Here is a 24347-nt window from a genome sequence, read left to right as displayed (position 1 = left end):
CATATATTATGACGAACCCTTTCACAGTCTAGTAAGAAGGAAAGGCGCAAATGTCTTGCGATCCCATCCATTCACATGCATGTGAAGATGAATCAGCGTATAGGGAGGAGGTTCAAAAAGTCTTGACATGGTACCTAGAGAACAACTTTCACCTAAATATCAGTAAGAAAAAGGAGATGGTGTTGGAGTTTCGAAGGAAGAGAGGGGAACTAGCCCCGTTGTATATCAGGGGATGCTGTGTGGAGAGAGTATCTTCCTTTAAATTCCTGGGAGTCTACCTTAGTGAAGACCTCACTTGGAAAATCAATACAACCCAGGCGGTTAGGAAGGCCCAACAGACACTCCATTTCCTCATAGTCTTGTGAAAGAACAACGTCAAACAAAAATTGATTATCTCCTTCTACCAGTCCACAACAGAAAGTGTCCTTTCATACTGTAATACAGTGTGGTACGCTGGTTTGACAGCCACAAACAGGAAGTCCCTACAGAGGGTGGTGAATACAGCGCATGATATCATGGGCTGTCCCCTGACATTGTGGGAGACCATTGCCTCAGGAGAGTGAGGAAAACTCTTAGGGATGACTCACACCCCAGCCAGCACCTCCTTAATCTCCTACCTTCAGGCAGGAGATACAGAAGTATAGTCAGCCGCACCAACAGGTTAAAGAACAGTTTTTATCCATGGGCTCTTGGGCTGCTGAATGGGAAGAAAAATAGTGGTGCAAATGAATTCCGACAAGCACACAGAGTGCGTACAAGACTGAGTGTATGGGGGGGGGGCTCGTTTAATTTCACTGCACACAGGTGGTGTAGTGCCAATAAAGTTTTTTTATTATTTATTATTATTATTAAGATTCAAGTTCACTTTTATGTAAGATGCGGAGCCCCTGTCTTCAGCAAGTACATGCTTTAATTATACATCTATAGCCCACCCTGTCCCAATAAAGTTACCCCAAAGCACTATGTGAATCAAGCTGCATTTCCCAGTAGTGACATAGTAGTGAATTATCCTTCTCATGCTGTTTCTGTGCCATGAGAATGGAGATTCATCAACAACAGCGGCAAGAGTATTGTTAGCCCAGAAATGGAAGCAAGAAGAAATTCCGACGAAAGAAGAATGGCAGATAAAATTAATGGACTATGCAGAATTGTATAAAATGACAGGAAGGATTTGAAACCTGCGGGACCAGAGATTCACAGAAGATTGGGGGAAGCATACGAATTATTTGAAGAGCAACAGTAATCAACAAATTACGTTAGTAGGACTACAAGAAGTTTTGTAAGGAGAAATAGATGAAAAGTTGCAAAGTAGAAAAAGAAGAGATATTAGTTATGAGATTTAAATGTAATAGGGAAAGTAAGAAATGTATACTAAGTGATTAGAAAATTTTCAGAAGTGATTGATGGAAGTCAAAAAAAAATTTTATATTTTTTTAATTTATGTTAAGAATAATATTGGCATTGGCAACACAACAGCAGAAGATAATTAACACCCTCGATGTATAATATTAATGTAAGCTCTACTGCAAAGATTATATGATGGTTATGTAATTCCACACCAAGTTGAACGGAAGTTTTTTCTTTTATTGTATTTTCCTTCTTCTTCTTTTCTTCTTTCGGCATTTCTCTATTCCTATTTGGAATAAAAGAGGAATTCTTCGTAATCTGTTTTCTTTTTCTTTTCTCTTTTTGTTTCTCTCATCTTTTTAATTGTATGTATATATGTATTTGATATATGATGTATGATGTATGATGTGTAATTTTTTTTCTAATAAAAAATAATAAAAAAAAATTGTATAAGAGTGCTCACTGGAAGGACAGATCGTGAAGCTGAGGCTCCAATACTTTGGCCACCTCATGAGAAGAGAAGACTCCCTGGAAAAGACCCTGATGTTGGGATAGAAGGAGGGCACAAGGAGAAGGGGACGACAGAGGACGAGATGGTTGGACAGTGTTCTCAAAGCTGCCAAACTGCGGGAGGCAGTGGAAGACAGGAGTGCCTGGCGTGCTCTGGTCCATGGGGTCACAAAGAGTCGGACACGACTAAACAACAACATCATCATGAGCACAAGAGGGTGTGGAGCATAGGAAGTTGTGTTATTCTGAGTCAGACCACTGGTCCATTGAGCTCAGTAATGTCAACACTGATTGGCAGCGGCTCTTTGGGGTTTCAGATGGGGATCTATCCCAGCTCTTCCTGGATACGCCAGGAATTGGATTTGGGATTTTCTGTGTGTTCAATGGTTCCTCTTCATCCTGGAGAAGAGTGACTAGTGGGGTGCCACAGGGTTCTGTCTTGGGCCCGGTCTTATTCAACATCTTTATCAACGACTTGGATGATGGACTCAAGGGCATCCTGATCAAATTTGCAGATGACACCAAACTGGGAGGGGTGGCTAACACCCCAGAGGACAGGATCACACTTCAAAGCGACCTTGACAGATTAGAGAACTGGGCCAAAACAAACAAGATGAACTTTAACAGGGAGAAATGTAAAGTATTGCACTTGGGCAAAAAAAATGAGAGGCACAAATACAAGATGGGTGACACCTGGCTTGAGAGCAGTACATGTGAAAAGGATCTAGGAGTCTTGGTTGACCACAAACTTGACATTAGCCAACAGTGTGACGCAGCAGCTAAAAAAGCCAATGCAATTCTGGGCTGCATCAATAGGAGTATAGCATCTAGATCAAGGGAAGTAATAGTGCCACTGTATTCTGCTCTGGTCAGACCTCACCTGGAGTACTGTGTCCAGTTCTGGGCACCACAGTTCAAGAAGGACACTGACAAACTGGAACGTGTCCAGAGGAGGGCAACCAAAATGGTCAAAGGCCTGGAAACGATGCCTTATGAGGAACGGCTAAGGGAGCTGGGCATGTTTAGCCTGGAGAAGAGGAGGTTAAGGGGTGATATGATAGCCATGTTCAAATATATAAAAGGATGTCACATAGAGGAGGGAGAAAGGTTGTTTTCTGCTGCTCCAGAGAAGCGGACACGGAGCAATGGATCCAAACTACAAGAAAGAAGATTCCACCTAAACATTAGGAAGAACTTCCTGACAGTAAGAGCTGTTTGACAGTGGAATTTGCTGCCAAGGAGTGTGGTGGAGTCTCCTTCTTTGGAGGTCTTTAAGCAGAGGCTTGACAACCATATGTCAGGAGTGCTCTGATGGTGTTTCCTGCTTGGCAGGGGGTTGGACTCGATGGCCCTTGTGGTCTCTTCCAACTCTATGATTCTATGTGCGCAAAGCAGATGCTCTAGTACTGAGTTATGGTCCTTCCCCAAGTACCAAAAGGCTCATAGAAAATTAAGTACTATTAAAGGGGATTGCTGAATTACGGGTCTGCTTTTTAAAGTCCAACCTTAAAGGCACAGAGGTGCTCAAAGTTGCAGATTCATTAAGCAGCATTAATAACAGCCTCCAAGACACCAGCCTAGATTTATTGCCAGTCAGAAGGAAGAGAACAGGGGGTGGGGGGGGGATATTACATCGAGAGGTTTTTAAACTCAGGAGTCCTGCCAAACCAGAGGCAAAATGCAGAGCATGGGTGAACTGGACTTCCCCTCCCCCCCCCCAGTGACCTCTTTACCACTTCTGTCACTGAATGGCCAACCACTACCCTCCAGTGGTGTTTTGGTGTAAGAGTAATAAGACTTCAAAAACTTGTTTTTCAAAGCAAAAGATGGCAACGCATAACTGCATGGAATTTGCATCTTCTGACCTTGAAGTCCTGTCCCTCCATTGTACAGTGGTACCTTGGGTGACATACGCTTCAGGTTACATATGCTTCAGGTTACAGACTGTAGACATGCATTTAACCTGTTTTGGCTTCTCGGGAACAAGAGTGAGGGCACTTTGCACATACTCTGAGGCATTTGCTACTTCACCTTTCTCAGGCATTGACATGGTAATTTATTTGTCCTCAGCAGATGTTTGTTTTAATTTTGTTTCACTGTATGTTGCGGGTGGCGCTGTGGGTAAAAGCCTCAGCGCCTAGGGCTTGCCGATCGAAAGGTCGGCGGTTCGAATCCCCGCGGCGGGGTGCGCTCCCGTTGCTCGGTCCCAGCGCCTGCCAACCTAGCAGTTCGAAAGCACCCCCGGGTGCAAGTAGATAAATAGGGACCGCTTACTGGCGGGAAGGTATACGGCGTTTCCGTGTGCTGCGCTGGCTTGCCAGATGCAGCTTTGTCACGCTGGCCACGTGACCCGGTAGTGTCTCCGGACAGCGCTGGCCCTCGGCCTCTTAAGTGAGATGGGCGCACAACCCTAGAGTCTGTCAAGACTGGCCCGTACGGGCAGGGGTACCTTTACCTTTACCTTTACCTTTATGTTGCTTTAGAACAGGGGTCCGCAAACTTTTTCAGCAGGGGCTGGTCCACTGTTCCTCAGACCTTGGGGGGGGGCGGATTATATTGGGGGGGGGGATGAACGGATTCCTATCCCCCCCAAATAACCCAGAGATGCATTTTAAATAAAAGGACACATTCTACTCATGTAAAAACACGCTGATTCCCGGACCGTCCACAGGCCAGATTTAGAAGGCGATTGGGCTGGATCTGGTCCCCGAGCCTTAGTCTGCCTACCCATACTTTAGAAAAGTAACCAGCGCAATATAACCCATAGGGGTGCATCCAAAGTTCTCTGCCTGCTTGCACAAGGGCTCTTGCACTAGGGGATGGCTGGGTTTCGATGCTGCACAACAGAGGAATCCAACTGTGCTACCAGAAACTTGTTCAACAGATTGTGCAACCTATTGTGAAACAACGTTACCAGCAGCCTGCTTGCACATTTATTTTGTGCAACGACGTTTCACTAGTGAAAAACATTTCCCAGCCAACTAGTATGCCACTAAGTGGCTTTAACTTATCGCCACACCAGATACAAACCAAAATGGATTGTTGAACCTTGCATAGCTCCATACGCGATGCATTGCAAACACTGTTGATCTGCCGATCATTTGTGTAAGCAAGAACAAGTTACCTGGCATCATTGTGACATCGGGGTGATTGACAGGTTGGCAGCCCCATGGTTCATGGGGGAGATAAGGATCAGGTGGGACCAGCTCTCTCCCCCTGACATATATGCATAAATCCATGCTGAATCCTGGCAGAAATTAAGCCCTGTAGCTTTAAATTGCAGGTGATACTGCTTCCAACATAAATGCATTACTGCGGTTTAAAAGAACCTTATATGGTTTTTTTCTGGGCAGTATCAGATGCGCATTCTTCGGGTCCCGTGAGCAGTCGATACTTAAAGGGCCTCTTTATGCTAGCATTTGCAATGTTTGCACTGCTACACAAGCAGTTAAGAGACCAGCAGTGTCATGTCTGCATAGTCCCCATCAGTAAAATCATAGAATTTGCAGGTCAAGCATGCCAAAGCCTTCATTCATTGCCAAAAAAAGCATGAGAGAGACACAAGCATTTTGCAGTGATCAGGGGCAGCTTTCCTGGCACAAGCTGAGTTCATGTATGTCTCTGATGAGGGAGAGACCTGCGAGCACTCCCTTGTTATCCTAAATGACAAAAGCTGTGAGGAAAAACGATCTTATGGCTTATTGGGCACTTTGGATCACATTCGGTGCAGCTGACTGCTCCATCAGGCAATTATCATCCCCTTTTAAAGACTGACCTTTCCTTTGTTTATATCCTGACATTGAAAACCAACTATGTTATGACAGCCTGGGAGGGGAAAAGTTCGTTGCGTTGACAAAGCAATAAGTGAATCCTTGCTTCATGAGCCATGTGCAGATGTTCTTCCCTACATCTCTCCCCCCGCTCTCTCTGTGTGCAACCATTCTGCTGACATTTCTACTGTCTACACACCTGATTTCTGCTTCTACAGTGACCTCGCCACATAAACAGGAATTGTATAACTGGCACATGCATTTTTCTGGTGCCCCATTCATGCATTGCTCATCTATCTGCCTGGTCCTCTATGCACACATTAGCAAAACCTCTGGACATCAGGCCAAAGCAGAAAGCAAGGCCTGTCGCTTGCACTCGCAATCTTCCCTCACCCAAGTCCCACAAAAAAACACACATAGGGATGCTTTAAATAAGCAATATACACTCATAGGGGAGGAAATCACAGTACGTTGTGGGGGAGCTAGCAATAAGCACATAGAACGAAAGTGACAAGATCAACAGAAACAGCTTCATTAACAAGCTTTCTATTGGTCCCATTGGAATGGCACATTAGACTGTACTACTTGAAATACAGAAATACTGCTGTGTTGTTCGCTCTCAAGGTATAAAAACACCCTCTGGCCAACGCAGATGGCAACCACAGTAGAAAATCAAGACAGAAGACAATCTGCAGCAATTTCTTCCCCTCCTTTAAAAAGTAAAGGACCCCTGGACAGCTAAGTCTGGTCATAGTCAAAGGCGACTATGGGGTTGTGACGCTCATCTCGTTTTCAGGCCAAGTTGTCCACAGACAGCTTTCTGGGTCATGTGGCCAGCATGACTAAACCGCTTCCAGTGCAACAGAACACCGTGACGGAAACCAGAGCGCATGGAAACGCCATTTACCTTCCCGCCACCTATTTATCTACTTGCACTGGCGTGCTTTCGAACTGCTAGGTTGGCAGGAGCTGGGACAGAGCAACGGGAGCTCACCCCGTCACCGGGATTCGAACTGCCGACCTTCTGATCAGCAAGCCCAAGAGACTCAGTGGTTTAGACCACAGCGCCACCCGCACCCAAACTTTAATTAGAGGCCACTCCTAAGTAGGCAAGTCTGAGCAATGCTCAGGCATGGGTTTTTGAGAGCCTGCGTGCTATTTCAGGTCCTTCTTGTGGGTCCCCACAGGCACTGAGAGGACCACTGTGAGAACAAGATGCTGGATTAGATGAGCCATTGGGCTGACCCAGCAGGCTCTCCCTTAAAGGGATTTCCATAGGCAAGGATGTTTTAAACTGGTCCAAAGTGCCCCATTACTTGGGTTCCATCCAAAACCATCTACAGCAGCATTCAGATGTTTTTGACTACAATTCCCATTAGCCTCCTTTTCACACAGCTCTGGCAGGCGCTCCAGCCCTGTGATTTATGATGCGATCAAGACTCGTGCAGATTTCTAGGTTGTATATATATGCGGCTAAACAGGCATCGCCAAGGGGGGAACATCGCTTGTTCATTTCACTGCATTAAAAGTATAACATAAGTTACGTGAGTGGCATCAATGAAAAACACAAGGGGCAGGTCCATAGTTGGGCAAATCACGAAGGATCAATCTTTGACAGGCAAACGCCTTCCAGTGGCGAGAAGACAGGCTATGTTAATCAGAGACACATAAATTATATTGAAGGTATGTGGATAGGCCCTTAGTTCACAGTTCTCCAAGAAAAAAGTGGCTAAAAGATTAACTGTAAATCAACTGTGACATAAAATGTTTGTCTGAAGCATTTTTATCAGGAGGCACACATTTTTTTTAAGCCGCCAGAGTCTGGTACGTGTAAAAAAGTAACTGCTGAGGCCGAACCAATTAGGTCTCTCTCCCTCCCTCTGCTACTTTAAGGACTTTAGCAAAGCTGCCCTTTACAAAGCTAATCCTTGTCAATTATTAAACTCTTATTCACATATCCATTACCTTATAAAACACTGCGCATACGGCAGATGGGCTGGCACACCGCCCGTTTCTGCTCCAGCATATGCATGAAATTAATCTCCAAGCTCTGTATACAAAACACAGGAGATCTCCAAAAATATAAACACAGTTCCTGGAACTCTAGATAAACTAAACCCTCTGTGTATTTGGCCTCTGCTCTAAACAGCATGCCAGAAGTGTGACCCGCCAGGAAGTGCTACCTCAAATTACTTTCCAAAACCAAAAGGTATTTCCTAGGACAGCTGATTCCCAAACTTGATTTTCCCCCAGGGACGCACTGAAGGTTTTGGCGGACCACTTAACATAGCTGTCAACTTTTCCCTTTTTTTAAGGGAAATTCCCTTATTCCGAATAGGATTCCTCGCAAGGAAAGGGGAAAAGTTGACAGCTATGCCACTTAAGGATTCTTCTGCCTGTTGCAGCAATTGTAATGTGCTGTGCTAGGAGCTGTGCAATTTTTACTTGTACTTTTATTGCTCCTTTTATTTCTTACATTGCATTTTATGTGGAGACTTGAAGGAGTGTCTCCACCCCCATCGTCCAGCCCAGACACTGAGATCCAGCACCGAGGGCCTTCTGTCAGCTCCCTCATTGCAAGAACTGAGGTTACAGGAAACCAGGCAGAGGGCCTTCTCGGTAGTGGCGCCCGCCCTGTGGAACGCCCTCCCATCAGATGTCAAGGAAATAAACAACTACGTATCTGACTTTTAGAAGACATCTGAAGGCAGCCCTGTTTAGGGAAGTTTTTAATATTTAATGTTGTATTGTTTTTAACACTTGATTGGAAGCCGCCCAGAGTGGTTGGGGAAACTCAGCCCAGATGGGTGGAGTATAAATAATAAATTAGTAGTAGTAGTAGTAGTAGTAGTAGTAGTAGTAGTAGTAGTGGGATGCGGGTGGCGCTGTGGGTAAAAGCCTCAGCGCCTAGGGCTTGCCGATCGAAAGGTTGGCGGTTCGAATCCCCGCGGCGGGGTGTACTTCCGTTGCTCAGTCCCAGCGCCTGCCAACCTAGCAGTTCGAAAGCACCCCCGGGTGCAAGTAGATAAATAGGGACTGCTTACTGGCGGGAAGGTAAACGGCGTTTCCGTGTGCTGCGCTGGCTCACCAGATGCAGCTTTGTCACGCTGGCCACGTGACCTGGAAGTGTCTCCGGACAGCGCTGGCCCCCGGCCTCTTGAGTGAGATGGGCGCACAACCCTAGAGTCTGTCAAGACTGGCCCGTACGGGCAGGGGTACCTTTACCTTTACCTTTAGTAGTAGTAGTATTAAAATTCTCCAGAATTTGAATTCCCAGTGCTCTTCACCGACATGCTGTGGGCCACAGTTTGGGAACCGCATCCTACTTATTTTAATACTTTTATATTTCACTGCATTTATATCGCAACCTGAAGCTTTCTTCCTCCCCATTCTTATCTTCACAACAGTCCTATGAGGCTGGCTAGGCTACGAGATTGCGACTGGATCAAGGTCATCCAGCAAGCTTCACAGCTGAGCAGGGATTTGAACCCTGGTCTCCAGATCCTAGTTCAGCACTCCAACCACTACACCACACTGTCCTAGGGGAGAACTTGACCAGCCACTTTTCTCCTCCATGTGATCATCTTATAATAACATAACACCAGGGCTGTTACAACCTGCAAAAAGAAAAAGAAGAACGAGCCGGCATTTCCTTTCCGGCTACATAGAAGGTAAAACCTCTCCTCTGCAGCTAGCACAGAAACACAGGTGATTTAAGACTCTTAGCAGGCTAGTTTAAAAGAAGATTTTGCATAATTATTCCTGCATTGAGGGGGGCTGGGGACTAGATGACCCTTGGGATCCCTTCCAACTCTATGATTCTATGATTCTTTGAATCTATATATACACATATTTAAATAAGAGGTGACACTACGTTTCAAGGCCCCTAAATATGATAGGCTCTGCACAAAAATTAAAATGCGCAAGCCCTGCCTTCAGCCTTGTAGCCTGTAAGATCAAGACAAGGTACATCAGGGTGCAAAGGAAAGGAAAACAGGAGGAGGTTCAACAAGGAAGCCGGGATATGGCTGGGAAAAGAGAGAGTGCTGGTTTTGACCTTTAAAGCCCTATGCGGCCTCAGACCCTCGTACTTACGGGACTGCCTCTCCTGGTATGTCCCGCAGAGGAGCCTAAGGTCCATGAATAACCATAGTTTGGAGGTCCCGGGCCCTAAGGAAGCCAGACTATCCTCCATCAGGGCCAGGGCTTTTTCGGTGATGGCCCCCGACCTGGTGGAATGCTCTGTCCCACGAGACTAGGGCCCTGCAGGACTTGATCTCCTTCCGCAGAGCCTGTAAGACAGAGCTATTCCGCCTGGCCTTCAATTTGAATTAGCCTGATCCTCTATTAAAATTTCCTCTATGAAAATTTCCCCTTTCCTCTTCTATGAAGAAACCCTTTCTGGGACCCCACATTTAAATTCTTCCCTGATCTCCTTGCTGGCCCTAGTTACGACCAACTTGACCAGTTAGCCCTGGTGATCATTTGATGTCTACTGACTGGGCTTTTTTTTTCTCTTTCCCCTGAATTTTAGAATTTTGACCCCTGAATTTTAGAATTTTATTGATATTGATGCTGCATTTTGTGTTGTATTTTATGCTGTTTTTAAGTCGCATTTTAATCAATGTTTGCTGTTTGCCGCCCTGAGCCCAGTTTTTAAACCAGGAAGGGCAGAGTATAAATAAAAAATTATTATTATTATTATTATACAGAGTCAGATTACTGGGCAGTTTAGCCTAGTGCTCCCTAATCCAATCTTCTGCAGACCTGGTAGCCAATTGGATGTGCTTGAGATTGGACCTGGAATGAAATACCTGTGTTGCACCCACCGACATCCATCGGTCACATGTTGTGTAAAAGCTGCAGAATTTCCTCTAACGGTCAGTCAACAACCACGAACGACATTCTAGTACCGCAAGGAATCCAAACCACTTATCTCCCCCACAAGCTGCGGCGAACTTATCATAGCAACACTACAAAGAAAACCCCTGAGGTGAATCACACACACACCCTGGGCAGTATGCTGCTTTTTCAAACCCTTCAACCCATCCTGTATATCTGGAGGAGCACTTGGTAAAAATTGGGCAGGTGGAAGTGCAGGGGAAGGTCAGAGCAGCGGTAAAGTTCTGTTTTCAAGAGGCATCAACAATCCCCCTTTGCCTCAAGAGAAGCCAGGCTTCCTGTGGGACCCAGAGTATAATTCGGTTCCCGTTACAATCTACTAAATTTAATGGAGAAATGTTGTCTCTTGTCGCACTAAAGAAAAACTGTGGTTTTTATAGGTCAAGACTCAATACCTTCTCCTACCGCTAAGGAAGATCGATGCATGTTGTCATGTACGGCAGATTATATTTATGTACGATGCCTTGTGTTTGACAGATTGACCCGATGGCTATAAATATGAAAGCAGCTTGTTTCAACTTTTAAGGCTAAATTAACCCACTTTTCACCATAAACAATGCCACCCCATGAAAAATGGTCAGTTGAACAATTCATTCACAATACATTTGGGCAACAAGAAATCAGCCTTCATTCAAAGACGATGCACAACAGATGATATAATTTTAAAGTGCCAATAAGAAAGCATAGGTTTGGAGGGGAGAGAGAGAGAACTATCATTTTTTAAAGGTTTACAAATGGGCTGAGTCCAAAGATACTCTGTAATTTAAAAAACAACACCTCAGCTGGAAGAGACACGTTCTCCCTCCCTTGGGTTGCAGCCCCTACTCGTTACCAACCACAGTGACACTTTGCCCGGTACACTGGTCCTTTGATTCTCTGGAGAGGCTTTTCAGAGAAAGAAAATTGGTGACTCCTCCATGCATGAACAGAAGTGACTTTTACCTGCACAGGAAGATGTTCTGAATCAATCCTACATCAAATAAAAGGAAGTGGAGAAAAACAAGCTTAAAATATTCCATCATACTGACAGTCATCTCGCAACAACCAGCTGTCCATGCCCAAACACATAGAAATGGTAATTTAACAGTTACTGAGATGCAATGCACCTTAAAATCCGAAAGAGATTGTACATCATGCCTTTCTGCCGAAGACTTATAGGAATGTGAATGGTATCCTTACCTTTCTCTGGGCTTAAATTTTTATATACTTCGAGGTCTGCCATTAAATCTGTTATTGTTATACATTATTGGCAGGCAGAGCAGAAAGTCTCCTTGAAGCAGAAGCCCAAATTCATTCACCTCTCCAGGGACAGAATATTTGCAACGCAATTCTTAGAAGTATCCATGAACTTTGTCAATCCTGTCCGTTACGAAACAAGTTGAAGTCTATGTGATCCGCAACATGGATTTGGGAAGATTAGCAATCATAGAATCAGAGGACCGTAGAGTTGGAATCATTTTTTAAAAATCCAAAAGGTGATCCTGGATAACTTTGCTCCAAACTGGAAGGTAGGGATTGAAAGAAGAAGAAAAATCCCCCGGCAGAGAGGAAGACTGGAAAGCTCTGCTCTGTGCAGCTGCTGTTGTGGAAATGCAGGACCACTTTGGGTATGAGACATGCATGCACAGTGAAATGATTCAAATCCTCAAGGCACAAAAAGCACTGTGAGAAGCAGGTCTCTCAAACGTCACAGAGGAAATCCTTTGCACCTCGGAAAAGAAAACCCATCCCCACTTTTGGGTTTTAAAATCAGAGGAGTGACGCAAGCTGAAAGCTGAAGAAAAGAAAGCAGAATACCACTAAAAAAAATAAAAATCTCTAGCTGAGAGAATTTGTGAAGTGGAAAAAAGCAGACAAGAGACAGCACAATGAGCTTTTCCAAGACTTTCTTTAACAAAGAAAGGGCTTGTAAATTATTGTTAATTGGACGGTACTCCCACTTTCCTTTGAACTTAAATAAATCAAAACTGCAAGCGTATAATTAGGTTCAGCATCCTTTTTTTGCCTAAATGAGTCTACGAACCCTGAACACAGCAGACTGAAATTCTACACATATCCCTTTCTGTGTGGGCAACTGGGAGGTGTGCACCTGTTGAATTTCTGCCTGCCATTTATTTTATTATTTTTATACCCCACCTTTCCCCCAATGAGCTCAAGGTGGCATACATGAATTTCCCTCTCTCCATTTTATCCTGACAACAACCTGCGTAGGTTAGGCTGAGAGGCAGTGAATGGCCCAAGGTCACCCTTCATGGCTGAGTGTAGGCTAGAACCCTGGTCTCCCAGGTCTTAGGCAAACACTCTTAACAACTGTATTCTGGCTCTTCATCAGCCATGCAGTTGATAAAGGCATAGAACCACCAGCAGTTCCTGGTGGAGAGTTCCTTAGTGTCTTGTGCATTGTTCGAGTGCTTATGACTTCCAAAACACACTGGTCTCCCTGCTAAGGAGCCAAGGCTTAGCCTCTGGCATCTTCAGTTAAATATATCTCTGATGCTAGGAGTCATTGCCAGAGGAGGCTGCAGTAGATGGTCCACTGGTTTGCCTCAGTGTAAAACTGCTCGAGAGAATCCAGTTCTTCCAAGAATATTACACAGCATTTATACCAAGCAGCAGCAGATTCTGACTCTTCTTCAGCAAAGCCAGCTAGAATCCAACTCCCTGCAAGAGTCTTTCAATCGAGCGCCAGCAAACCTGAGGAGAAAAGCCTGGGGGGGGGGGTATACTGCAAACACACTCTTCTCCAGCTGCCTGTCAGCAGTTGGTTGTCAACAAGGCCATCTACAGCCTGCCCTCACTAGAGACACCTGGCACCTAAGTGAGTTGCCAGCAGGAAAAAATCCTTGCTGTCCCTGTGGTATTTTTGGTCTGATGCAGAACAATGGGCTTGAGGAAGGAAGGTGGCCGAAAAAACAAGGCTTACCTGCCCGTACCACCACCTGCCTTGAATGAGTCTTATCAGAAGAGCTCCAGGGAGGATTTTATGTCCTTTATATTATTAAACAGCACTCTGAATGTGCATGGTATTTGCTTTGGCCTCAGCTCTAGCCCAGAATTAATCTCCCCACAGCATCCTTCTTAAGTGAAGGGGGACTAAGTCTGATAAATACTGACCTGGCCAAGGTGTCACAGCTGATGCAGCTCAAGTCCAGCTGCACAAGCTCAGCATCTAAAGCCTAGTGTCAGATGACTTTGAATCAATCCAGCCCTGGTGGCTTCCAATGAGACCCTCAGAAAGCCCTGCTGAACCAAATCAAAGCTCCACCTAGTCTAGCGTTCTTCTTCTTCCTGTGCCAAACACCTTCAGGAAGCCCACAATCAATGCACCATAGTTAGAGCACTCACCTGTTGCTGTTTCCCAAGGGCTAGTAACATTGCCTTTGGACTGAGGTCCCACTGGGAAGAGCCACGGCTCAGTGGCAGAGCATCTGCTTTGCATGCAGAAGGTCCTAGGTTCAATCCCCAGCATCTCCAGGTAGGGCTGGTAGAGAACCCCATCTGAAATCCTGGGGTACCACAGCCGGTAAAAGTAGACAGTACATTAACTGGGTGGACCACTGGCCTGGTTCAGTATAAGGCAGCTTCCTAAGGTCCTACAAGAGTAGTTTAAGACAAGTGGAAGAGGTTGGGTTGGGTTGGGTTGGGTTGGGTTGGGTTGGGTAACTCACCATGGACCTTCCATAGAGGCTCAGCCAGATCTCACATGGTTAGGCTAAATTTGGTACAGAAGTTGGGGTTGGTGTACAGAAGCAGCATTCACTGTGGCAGCCCCTAAGTGGTGGAATTCCCTCCCCAGAGAGATGTGTCCAGCACCTTCACTTTCAGCTAATACTGAAGACCCTCCTCTTTATCCTGACCTTTGAAACACGAGGTGTGTTTTTCAGGACTCCACCCTATTTCTGTGATGATAATTCATTTTAGCTGTTGTTGTTTTTTATGTCTGAATTTTAAATTGTTGTAACCAACCCTACAGCCTGCTGTCGAAGGGCTGGAAACAATAATATTAATAATGCAAATCACTGTGCTGAACTCACTCTCTCCTTTACTCCTGAGATAATCAGATTCCTCTCAATTACACAGCATTAGACACCAATTATGTCACAGCCTTTTAACATTTAGCATCCCTAAGCAAATCTCAGTGAAGTTATTTTTCATTTTGCTACTTTATGATATAATGGGCTCTTGTGCAGTTCTCGTTTTTAACTGAAATTGCTTACAAAGAAGAAATGCTGGCGTAAAGAGTCCTTCCCTGTGACTTTTACAGCCATAATTTTCCTGAGTGAAGAACATCACAATCTTCTCCTGAGCCAAGAACTCGCTTGAATTTGTAAATATATCCAGCAGATTAAACAGATCAACTGAAGTTTCCAGAAAAATAATTGCAATACTCGTGAAGTTAGCACCTGCTTATGATAATGTTTTTTCTTCCTTTGTCAAGAGAACCTCTCTGCTGAAAGAGTCTTGCACAGCATGGTAACACAAAACAGCCAACTTTTAGGTGAGCCCATTCAGGCTTCTGTAACAAATTGGGACTACAACCTGCTCCTCCAGATGAGCTCCAGATGAGCTTCTCAAGCAGTCCTTAAGGTACCCAAGGCAGGACCTAGGTTGTTCAAAGCTACATATATCAATGCACTATCCTTGAACTTGACCCAGTAGCTTATGAGCAACCACAGCAAATGCTTTAGCAGAACTATCACATCCTGTCCGCTCCCATCAGCAGTCTAGACCACATTGCAAAACTTTGGTCTCAAGCGATGCAATGAAGAGAATTTTACCATGTCTCCACAATCAATCGCAAGAAACAGGCAAAGATTGCCCTGAGAAAGGAGTATGAATACTACAGACAACCAGTTCCCCATTTGGTTGCTTGCTAAGTTTACAAGTAGTCCTCCATGTGGAAAATGGACATCTGAATCAACCCTCTATATCTCCGGTTGGCTCTTGATACTATGAGAAGCACTAACAAGCAAAGCACAATTTGGAGAGATGTGCATCTGAGACCTGTGCATCTTCCAGATCTGCATTTGTGTTGCTGTTCGAGGAAGTACCCATTATTCATACATTGACTTGGCTGTGCTAACATGCAAAGCTGCCCTGTTACTTGTAGCACAGACGCAGCTCTCTTCCGCAGCCCAATGCCATAATAAATTGTTGTGTTTTCCCACAAGATGTAGCGATGGCCATCAACTTGCATGGCTTTAAAGGAGAATTGGACTAATTCATGGAGGGCAATGCTACCAGTGGCTACAAGACATGGTGGCTATGTCCTGCCCGCACTGCAGGGGACACGTGGCACTGTGGTCTAAACCACTGAGCCTCTTTGGGGTTTGCCGATTGGAAGGTCAGCGGTTCAAATCCGTGTGATGGGGTGAGCTCCCGTTGCTCTGTCCCAGCTTCTACCAACCTAGAAGTTTGAAAGCACACCAGTGTAAGCAGATAAATAGGTACCACTGTGGCAGGAAGGTAAACGGCATTTCTGCGCGTCCTGGTTTCCGTCACAGTGTTTTGTTGTGCCAGAAGTGGTTTAGTCATGCTGGCCAGAAAGCTGTCTGTGGACAAAGGCCGGCTCCCTTGGGCCTGAAGCGAGATGAGCGCCATACCCCATTAGTCAAATCTGAGTGGACTTTACCATCCTGGGGCCCTTTACCTCTGAATATTAGCTGCTGAGACTCAAAAGGAGGGAGAGTTGTTGTTGCCCACGGGTCCTACTTGTGAATTTCCTACAGGCATCTGATTGGCCACTGTGAGAACAGGATGTTGGACTAGGTGGACCTTTGGTCTGATCCAGCAGGACCTTTTATGTTATTAAACTGGCATTATTGAGAGAGCGGCTGTGTTCTGAGGTTTATTGCTAGAGCTCCCCCCCCCCCTTTTGTCTATTCATTGCATCTAATTAACTTAAAAGGAGAATTTGGAGACCAGACCTAATGAAATTGTAAAACAAGCTTCCAGGAACAGTTTTGGAATAATCAACTGTTGGCGAATAGAGTACAGACTTGGATATACTTATGACAGACTTTTGTTCCAAAGCCTTCGTTGTGTGTCATTTGAGTTTTCTGCCATATGTTTGAGGGATTTTCCTGTGACCTCACAGGTGTTCATGGACCACATCATGCTAGCTAGGGATTAGAGTCCAGCAACACCCGGAAGGCTACAGGTCCTTCACTTCTGTTCTATGTCATCAGGTGATGCCATGATTCTGGAAAAGACAATGATGCTGCACGGAGCTTCCAGTTTAAATTCCAACTCAGTCCTGAAACCATTGGGTGGCTCCATGCAAGCCAATATCAGGCTTAGAGAAGCTGGCCTGAAAAAGACCAATGTGTGGTTTCCTTATTCCTCTAGTAACTCTGCATCTCACTCTTAGTCTGCCTATGCACCAGCTTCCAGATCTTGTAACTATTTAGAGCACTCAATTTCAGATTCACTTGCTCCTCCTCTGTTCCACCATCCTTCACACAGCCCTTCAAGTTTGAACCTTGGCTCATGGATTATGACTACACCACAGAGGCAGCTTCCAAGCAGTGGTTGTTGCAAAACAGGGGTCAGCAACCTAAGGCCCATGGGCCACAAGCAACCCACAGGGGTCGTTCTAACGGCCCACAAGCCCCCCCCCCCCCGAAACCGAGCCGCCTGCTCAGCGAGTCACCGCACGCTGCGCTAAACTGGTACAGCATGGCAACTTGCTTCCGCAGCGCTGGAAATTGCGTCTGCACAGACACAGATGACAGAGACTCATGCGCACCCGTGATCTGGCCCACGGGAGGGTGGAATGCTCTTGTGCTCGTGTTCTGCTCCCTGGTTTCCAACAGATATCTGGTTGCCCACTGTAAGAACAGGGTGTTGGACTAGATGGGGCACTGGCCTGATCCAGCGGACTCTCACGTTCTTGTCTACATACAACTTTTCCACCAAGGAGCTCATGGTGGGATAAATGGTTCTCCCTTCCTCTCCATTTTATCCTCAAAACAACACTGTGAGGGAGGTTAGGCTCAAAGTCAATGAGGTCAACCAATGAGCTTCAAGGCTAAATGGAGACTTATCTGGTCTCCCAGGTCCTAGTCCACCCCACTGGCTCTGTCCATGAATTACTCTACCTCTCTGTTGACCTTGTTAGACAATGGTGATGGAGCCTCTTATGGAATTGGCTAGCATGCTCCATCATGACTAGTCCAAAATAATACAGAAACAGGAGGGAATGGACTTCTGGGGGAAAGAGGTGTAGATCAGAAATAAGACTGATTTGACCACCCCAAAGATGCTACTTTGCTTATCACATAAATGGATGTGTCATGCCAAGTCATGCTGGCGACAGAGCTACAAATCTATGGTTTTCACTTTCAGATACAGAAAGTGAATTAATTAGCAGGAAAGTCACAGAAAGCCAAGCTTAGGGATTGAAAAAATTAAAAGCTACATACACTGCCACACAAAAGGAGAAAGGGTAGCAGCATTTATTCATCCTGAACAGATGGGGGACGGGGACAGTAGCCTAGAGCTGAAATGTAAGATTTATGTCAGATCCCCAGGACTGTCAATCACAGTCAATATGAAGCAGCTGCACCCATGAAGAAAGCCGCTGAGATTATAATTAGTTTGTCTAGAAAGGAAAAGGGGAAACTAAAATGACAATCCTCTTTTTTCTTTTTTTGCAACACCTGTCCAAACAGGCAGGTTTGGCTTAGACGTACCTTGAATCTGAGCCATCTCTGCGTTCCAGGATTGCCTGCTTCCCACTCAAATTGTTGCCAACATCAGCGCAGAGAGCCAATCTATTCAATGGGAAACTCTGCAGAGCATCCTAGAGCATCTTTTAAGCAGATATATTTGAAAGCCTTTCTTGACCATTCTGTTGGGTCAATCAATCATAAATTAAGGCAAGATGCTCCAGGGACAAAGAGACATTGGTCTGCATGAGATAATCGTAATTGGCTCTCTCTCAGCCGTGATCATTAGGAGAAATCAAATGCTAAATGAAATGGTTCCTTTGGACCACACTTTCTTAAGGTGCTGTGTCAACACTGGCAAGATTAGCGCTTTTGTCAATAATAAAATCCCACGGCGGCAAGAGTCTTAATAGCACAAAGATGGAAGAACGAAGAAATCCCGACAAAAGAACTGTGGCAAGGGAAAGTAATGGAATATGTGGAACTGGCGAAACTGACGCATAAGTTACGTGAAAAGGACAACTGTGACTTTAAAGAAGAATGGGAACCTTTTACAAAGTTTTTAAAGAAACAACAAAACGAACTGATCTCCTTGGCAGGTTTTGAATAAACAAACACAAATTTACTATTGGTAACATAAAGATAGATAAATTGAGGATCATCACAATTTGATAATATGCAGAAAATAACATGTGCTTAGAAACCAGAGAGAGGAGCTATGGGAAGTCCGGAGGGGGTTCTTTTAGGGAGGGGGGGAGGGAAAATTAGGAAGAATAAAATCCCACCCACCCAAGCTGTAGTTTGGGAAACCAAAATGAGTGAGTGTGACCATTAATATGGTTAAAGTGACTGCCTCCTTGCCTACAAATCTTGTGTGATAAGATTGGCAGAGAGGGCCCTCTTGGTATTTCCACCATCCCCAGAAGTTCAGGACTGGCAGTCCAAAGGAGGGCATTCTCTGTGGCATCCCATAAACTGTGGCACTGGCTCCCCACAGAGAAGAATTGGCATATTCATTGCACAGCTTTCATCCCACACTGAAGGCGCACCTGTTGGCTCTGTCCTTTGAAATCCGAAGGACAGCTGTGCACTCTTTTTTTTTAATATTTTTTATTAACAGGCCAATCAAATCACATTATTTCCAAATCACATTAGTTCCAAATTATACAGCCAGATTTTTAAATTTTTGTTGGGGGCACCTATACTTCAAGCTCCGAAAGGGGTCCAAACATCACTCATGTTGCTGCTTTAATTAAACAGTTCTATCCAGTTCTGTCCAGATAGTCTCTTTGTTACTTTCCTCATCTTCTTGTTGTTATCATATATTCCTTTCTTTGCGATCTCTGATAATCTTCACAAGCGGGTTGAAAACAAACATCCTCTGTGTGGGTTTTACACTCTCCAAAAATCATATCACATAAAGGACAGACGCCATTTCCACACCTCCGTAAAGAACTTTCCCTCAGTCTGTCCGTTGATTTCCCCAGGCTTGCCAAACATATCTCAGAGGGCTCTGGCAGGTCAAGATCACATTCTGATAACCATACATTCACATTCCGATGACCCTGGTCCTCCTCCCCCTCGTCGTTCTTAAGCAAGTCTGTCTTAGCGAGACGCCATTTGAAACTGCATCATAAAACTTTCCTCCATTCCTCGATGTTTCTACCAATCCTCTCTTTGATCAATAATTAATTCCACACAGTTCTTAAAATCCTGCTTGTGATTAATAAAATGCAACGATTCTTCTCTCTGGAGGGGAGGGTTGTTAATACTCACATAAGGCAAAAAAGAAAAGAAAAGTTTTTTCCTCCCCCCCCCTTTCCATTTCACTCCAACATACCAGTCTTTTAATGATGATTCATCACTTGATTTATTTGTCCAACCCGTCGCTCCGCTCACAGAGATCCATTAATCAGCAGTCTTTACTCCCGATCTTCACTTGATGTATGTCCATTAGCTTCTTTCCAATTATATATTTCCAATTATATCTTTTGAGCTAATGCGAACCAGTGCGTGATTAGAGACAGTGTCAGAGGAGACCGGCCTCACTCGAGGGCTTCGTGCCAAGTGCCCACACCCCCTTCTTTCGAGTCCAGGGGTGAATTATGGACACAGCTGGCAAGGCAGTCCCCCCATCTCCTGGGGGGGGGGTAAGGGAGGCTGCATACTCCCCATATCAGCCTCTTAATTACCTCGTGTGGGTCAGAGAGATGTTATTGTCGGCCATCTTCCAATGCGCCCCCTGGTGGGCCCCACAACTGTGCACTTTTTAACCAATTCTAAAACGGTATTTTTATATTGTCTATAAATTGCTTCATGGATTATTGCTTTATATTTGGGGAGCACAAACCATCCCTTGCCTTATAGGGGAAAGGAATGTAGCCGAGTGGCAAAGCATTTGTTTTGCATGCAGAATATCAGTCTCCCAGGTACGGCCGGGAGAGACCCCTGTCTGAAATCCTGGAAAGCCGCTACTCATCCGTGTAAATACTTAGCTAGGTAGATGAATGGTCCGAGTTGCTATAAGGCAGCTTCATATGTTCCTATGGTGGTAATCTGCTGGGACTTTGTGGTGTGGTGCAGGTAAGAAATTCAATAAAGGCTTAAGTATCAATTGACTGCAGGCCGACAGCAGATGGAGAGTGGCTCAATTTGATGAGAAAAAGATGTGGCTAAAAGATCTTGGAATGCTAGCTCTATAGACAGCACTAAAACCCTTCAATCAGTCATGGGTAAATCAGTAAGATCCAACAGCAAATAAAATGCCAAGCCTAATCTTGATAACACAGATGCAGAAACTATCACCGAAGTTGGAAGGGACCTCCAAAGTCACCTAGTCCAGCCCCTGCAATGCAGGAAGGGGACAGTGAGGTAGTCAAGTGGCCTAAGCAAAACAGTCACAGTGAACCCTCTCCCCTTACAAAATGTTCCTTACACACACACACACACACACACACACACACACAACCACTGACAACATGGCTTGTTAAAGCTAAGAATTGCAGCCTCACAATAATTTTAATTTTCTGCTTCACCAACCTTTCTCTTTCACTATCCAAAGTCCTAGAAAAAATGCTACTTTTTGCCAAAGAGAGCGATTAGTGGAGGGCAGAACTTTGCTTTCCTACAATAAATATGGAGGGGGAAAACAATATTATACAAGAATTGTGTTGCAACCCAAATTACCCAATTCAGCTATTATAAAATGAGCCCATGACAGGCCACGGAACACTAAACACAGCCCCAGAAGCTTTTCCCAAAATGGAATAATATAGGCAGAAGTCAACACACTGAAATCATGAGCGTCCCAGATGGGATTTCTCCAGGTTCCAAGAGAGAAGATCATGAACGTTTGGCTCCTCCTCTAATCCTGTTTAGCATATCATCTGAAACTGGGCTTGTGACAAGTCGTGCCCTATACAACAAGAACAAACCTTGGTTACAGCACATCTAGACAAGTGAAACACTGGATGATATGCTAAGGTAAACCATGGTTTGATTGACAGCAGCACAGCAGAAGAAGAAGCAAGGAGAAACAAAGCTTCCGCAATCTCCTCACCTGGAACCAACTCACCATTTTACGCTAAAGCATGTTTCCGCTTTGTGTTGGACATGAACAGGGTCATTCTTATCATTTTATTTATACCTCAACCAACTGTCCGGGTTTCCCCAGCCACTCTGGGCAGCTTCCAGCAAAATAATAAAATATCAAACATTAAAAACTTCCCTATACTGTGCTGCCTTCAGATGCCTTCTAAAAGTTGTGCAGTTCTTTTTCTCCTTGACATCTGAAGGGAAGGCATTCCACAGGGTAGGCGCCACTGCCAACAAGGCCCTCTGCCTGGTTCCCTGTAACTTCGCTTCTTGCAGTGAGGGAACCACCAGAAGACCCTCAGAGGTGGACCTCAGTGTCCGGGTAGAACGATGGGGGTGGAGACGCTCCTTCAGGTACACAGGACCGAGGCCATTTAGGGCTTTAAAGGTCAGCACCAATACTTTGAATTGTGCTCGGAAACGTACTGGGATAAACTAAGACAGGATGTTAGCTTGCCATTCCCACCCCCACCCCCCGACCAAAGCATAGCGTGCACAGAGTTCTAAGAAATGAAGAGATGTAGGATTAGCAGTTCAGAGATCAATAGTTATGTGGAATATACAGCCGCAGGGTGGCTTTTCACTGACATGTATCCAGAGATCTACTGCTAAAAATAAGCTTGATGTATCCTTTTGAACGTGCACCTGTCTGCATGGTGTTCCCCAACTCCACAAACAAGAATAAGCCCAAGAACGTAGAGCAGGCAGAAGCACGTTTACAACGGAATGCAGATAGCTGACTGCAAAGAAGGACTATATATGTATAAAAGAACAGCCCTTGGCTACAGCTCACGGTTAGCAGGGACAGAGTTTAGCCACCAGCCCCAGTTCAGGGAACACGCTAAGCCCAATGCTGGCTTAGAGCAGCATGGCAGTACAGTGGAACCTCGAGTTGTGGACATAATCCATCCTGGAGGCACGTCCGCAACTCTCAAAGCGTTCACATCCAGAAGTGCCATGTCTGTCTGCACACATGCGCAGTGCAATTTAGTGCTTCTGCACATACGTGAGCGGCGAACCCAGAAGTAACCCGTTCTGGTACTTCCGGGTTGCCGCAGGACGCAACTTGAAAAGACGTAACCTGAAGTGGACGCAACATGAGGTATGACTGTAAAATGTGGAGGGAAAAGGCAGCTGTTAGTTCCTCTCTGGGAGCCCGCACATTCACGCTGCCTCCATATGCCATAGTTTGGCTCTTCTAGACTGGACTGGAAGGCAAGCCATCGTTTGGCTTTCTGTGTCACGCAAGTCAGCTCAGTGAAGGTGGAACCAAGCAAGGGAAAAGCTGGCTTCTGCATATGGCACAAGAGTGGAGATTAGCCACTACAGAAACCCAAATTGCCATTTGTTCTGATTCAGCACTAAACTGCAGGTTTCCCTGGAGGAAAGCAGCATGGCAAAGGGAAATGTGGGTGAGCCCTAAATGTGTCAATGCTATGGTTCAGAAGACACCTGTGAACACAGGGACCTCAAGTCACTACAGTCCAAGGTGAAGGGTCATCTCCCCACCACCAAACAGAATTGCACAGGCAACATGCAGGCACTCTAAAGCCCACTTCAGATGTTCAAAAAGGACACATGAGATGCAAACAAGGAAGGGGATACACTGACATTCCTAATCAGCAGAACACATTCAGAAAACACCTTCAGAAGTGTGGGGTATCTACCTGAGTGAACAGATGTGTCTCTGAAATGCACCTAAAAACCCACTAGGGTTGGATCAAATCAAATATATATTCCTTGCATTATGCCAGTACTAAAATAGGAGCTTTAAGTTTAGCGTTTCCATGCTTGTTTTTGGGGTACATGAATGCATTTTAACTCCCCTTTTAAATACTCCCCTAGAATATTTTGTGCATGTCCAGAGACTCAATCCTGGAGTAGCCTATAAATTTGTCATTCCTCTGGCACATCAAATCCAAATGGCTATTTTCTTTCTTCCTTCCTCCACGCTACAAATTAAAGATTCCCACTAGAAAAGTACCAGCAAAAAATAATAACACTTGATCTAATCTGAGCTCTGATCTCTCCCTCCCCTTCTCTCTGGTTATATATGTATGACATTTTTAGCTTTGGGGCACTCAAGAGTCTCCCTGGAGTACCAGACATCAGCAGCAGCAGCCTGAATGTTTGTGACAAGGAATTTCTGACATAAGCAGATCAGAATATTAATATCATGCAAATAGAGCTATTAACAGTTTTTCCTAATAACATTAGAAAAGGACAAGGAACCCTCAGGCAAGTTTTGAGTCATGAAAGTGATTGGGTTTAACATGCACAGAATGTTTATTCGCTGCTCAGGCAGTTTTTCCATGTAGCCGAAATGAGCTTCCTAAAAGCATAGAGAGATGCCTGCTGGCCTCTACTGGCTGCACTCAGAAGTATTCATTTCTTGGAATTTGGGAGGGTATCCTCAGTGAGAAGATTGCTGCCTCTTCGAATGACACCTTGTCCAACACTACCAATTATCCCGCTGCAATTCACAGACGCAGGAAAAGAGAGTAAACCTTGCACAAGCTTTGCATGCAAAAAGAAAGAAAAAAATTCAATTCTG

General features: G+C 45.0%; 1 protein-coding gene across 8 annotated transcripts in view; it reads right to left on the bottom strand.

The window, feature by feature from the left end:
• The window catches only part of PLCH1 (phospholipase C eta 1), a 144542-nt gene that overhangs the window by 93682 nt on the left and 26513 nt on the right, over window positions 1–24347 (bottom strand). Inside the window, exon 1 of one of the 8 annotated variants that reach the window (XM_077929854.1) lies at window positions 11709–12131. The exons of the other annotated variants lie outside the window; for them this stretch is intronic. Coding sequence (XP_077785980.1) covers window positions 11709–11751 — 43 coding nt within the window. The 5' untranslated portion in view covers window positions 11752–12131. Of the gene's footprint in view, window positions 1–11708; window positions 12132–24347 lie in introns of those variants that run through there. 8 annotated transcript variants of the gene reach the window in all.

This window comes from Podarcis muralis, chromosome 6 (genome assembly GCF_964188315.1).
Source record: "Podarcis muralis chromosome 6, rPodMur119.hap1.1, whole genome shotgun sequence".
Classification (NCBI taxonomy): Eukaryota; Metazoa; Chordata; class Lepidosauria; order Squamata; family Lacertidae; genus Podarcis; species Podarcis muralis.
The sequence above is the reverse complement of the archived record's forward strand: the minus strand, read 5'-3'. Positions and strand labels throughout refer to the sequence as shown.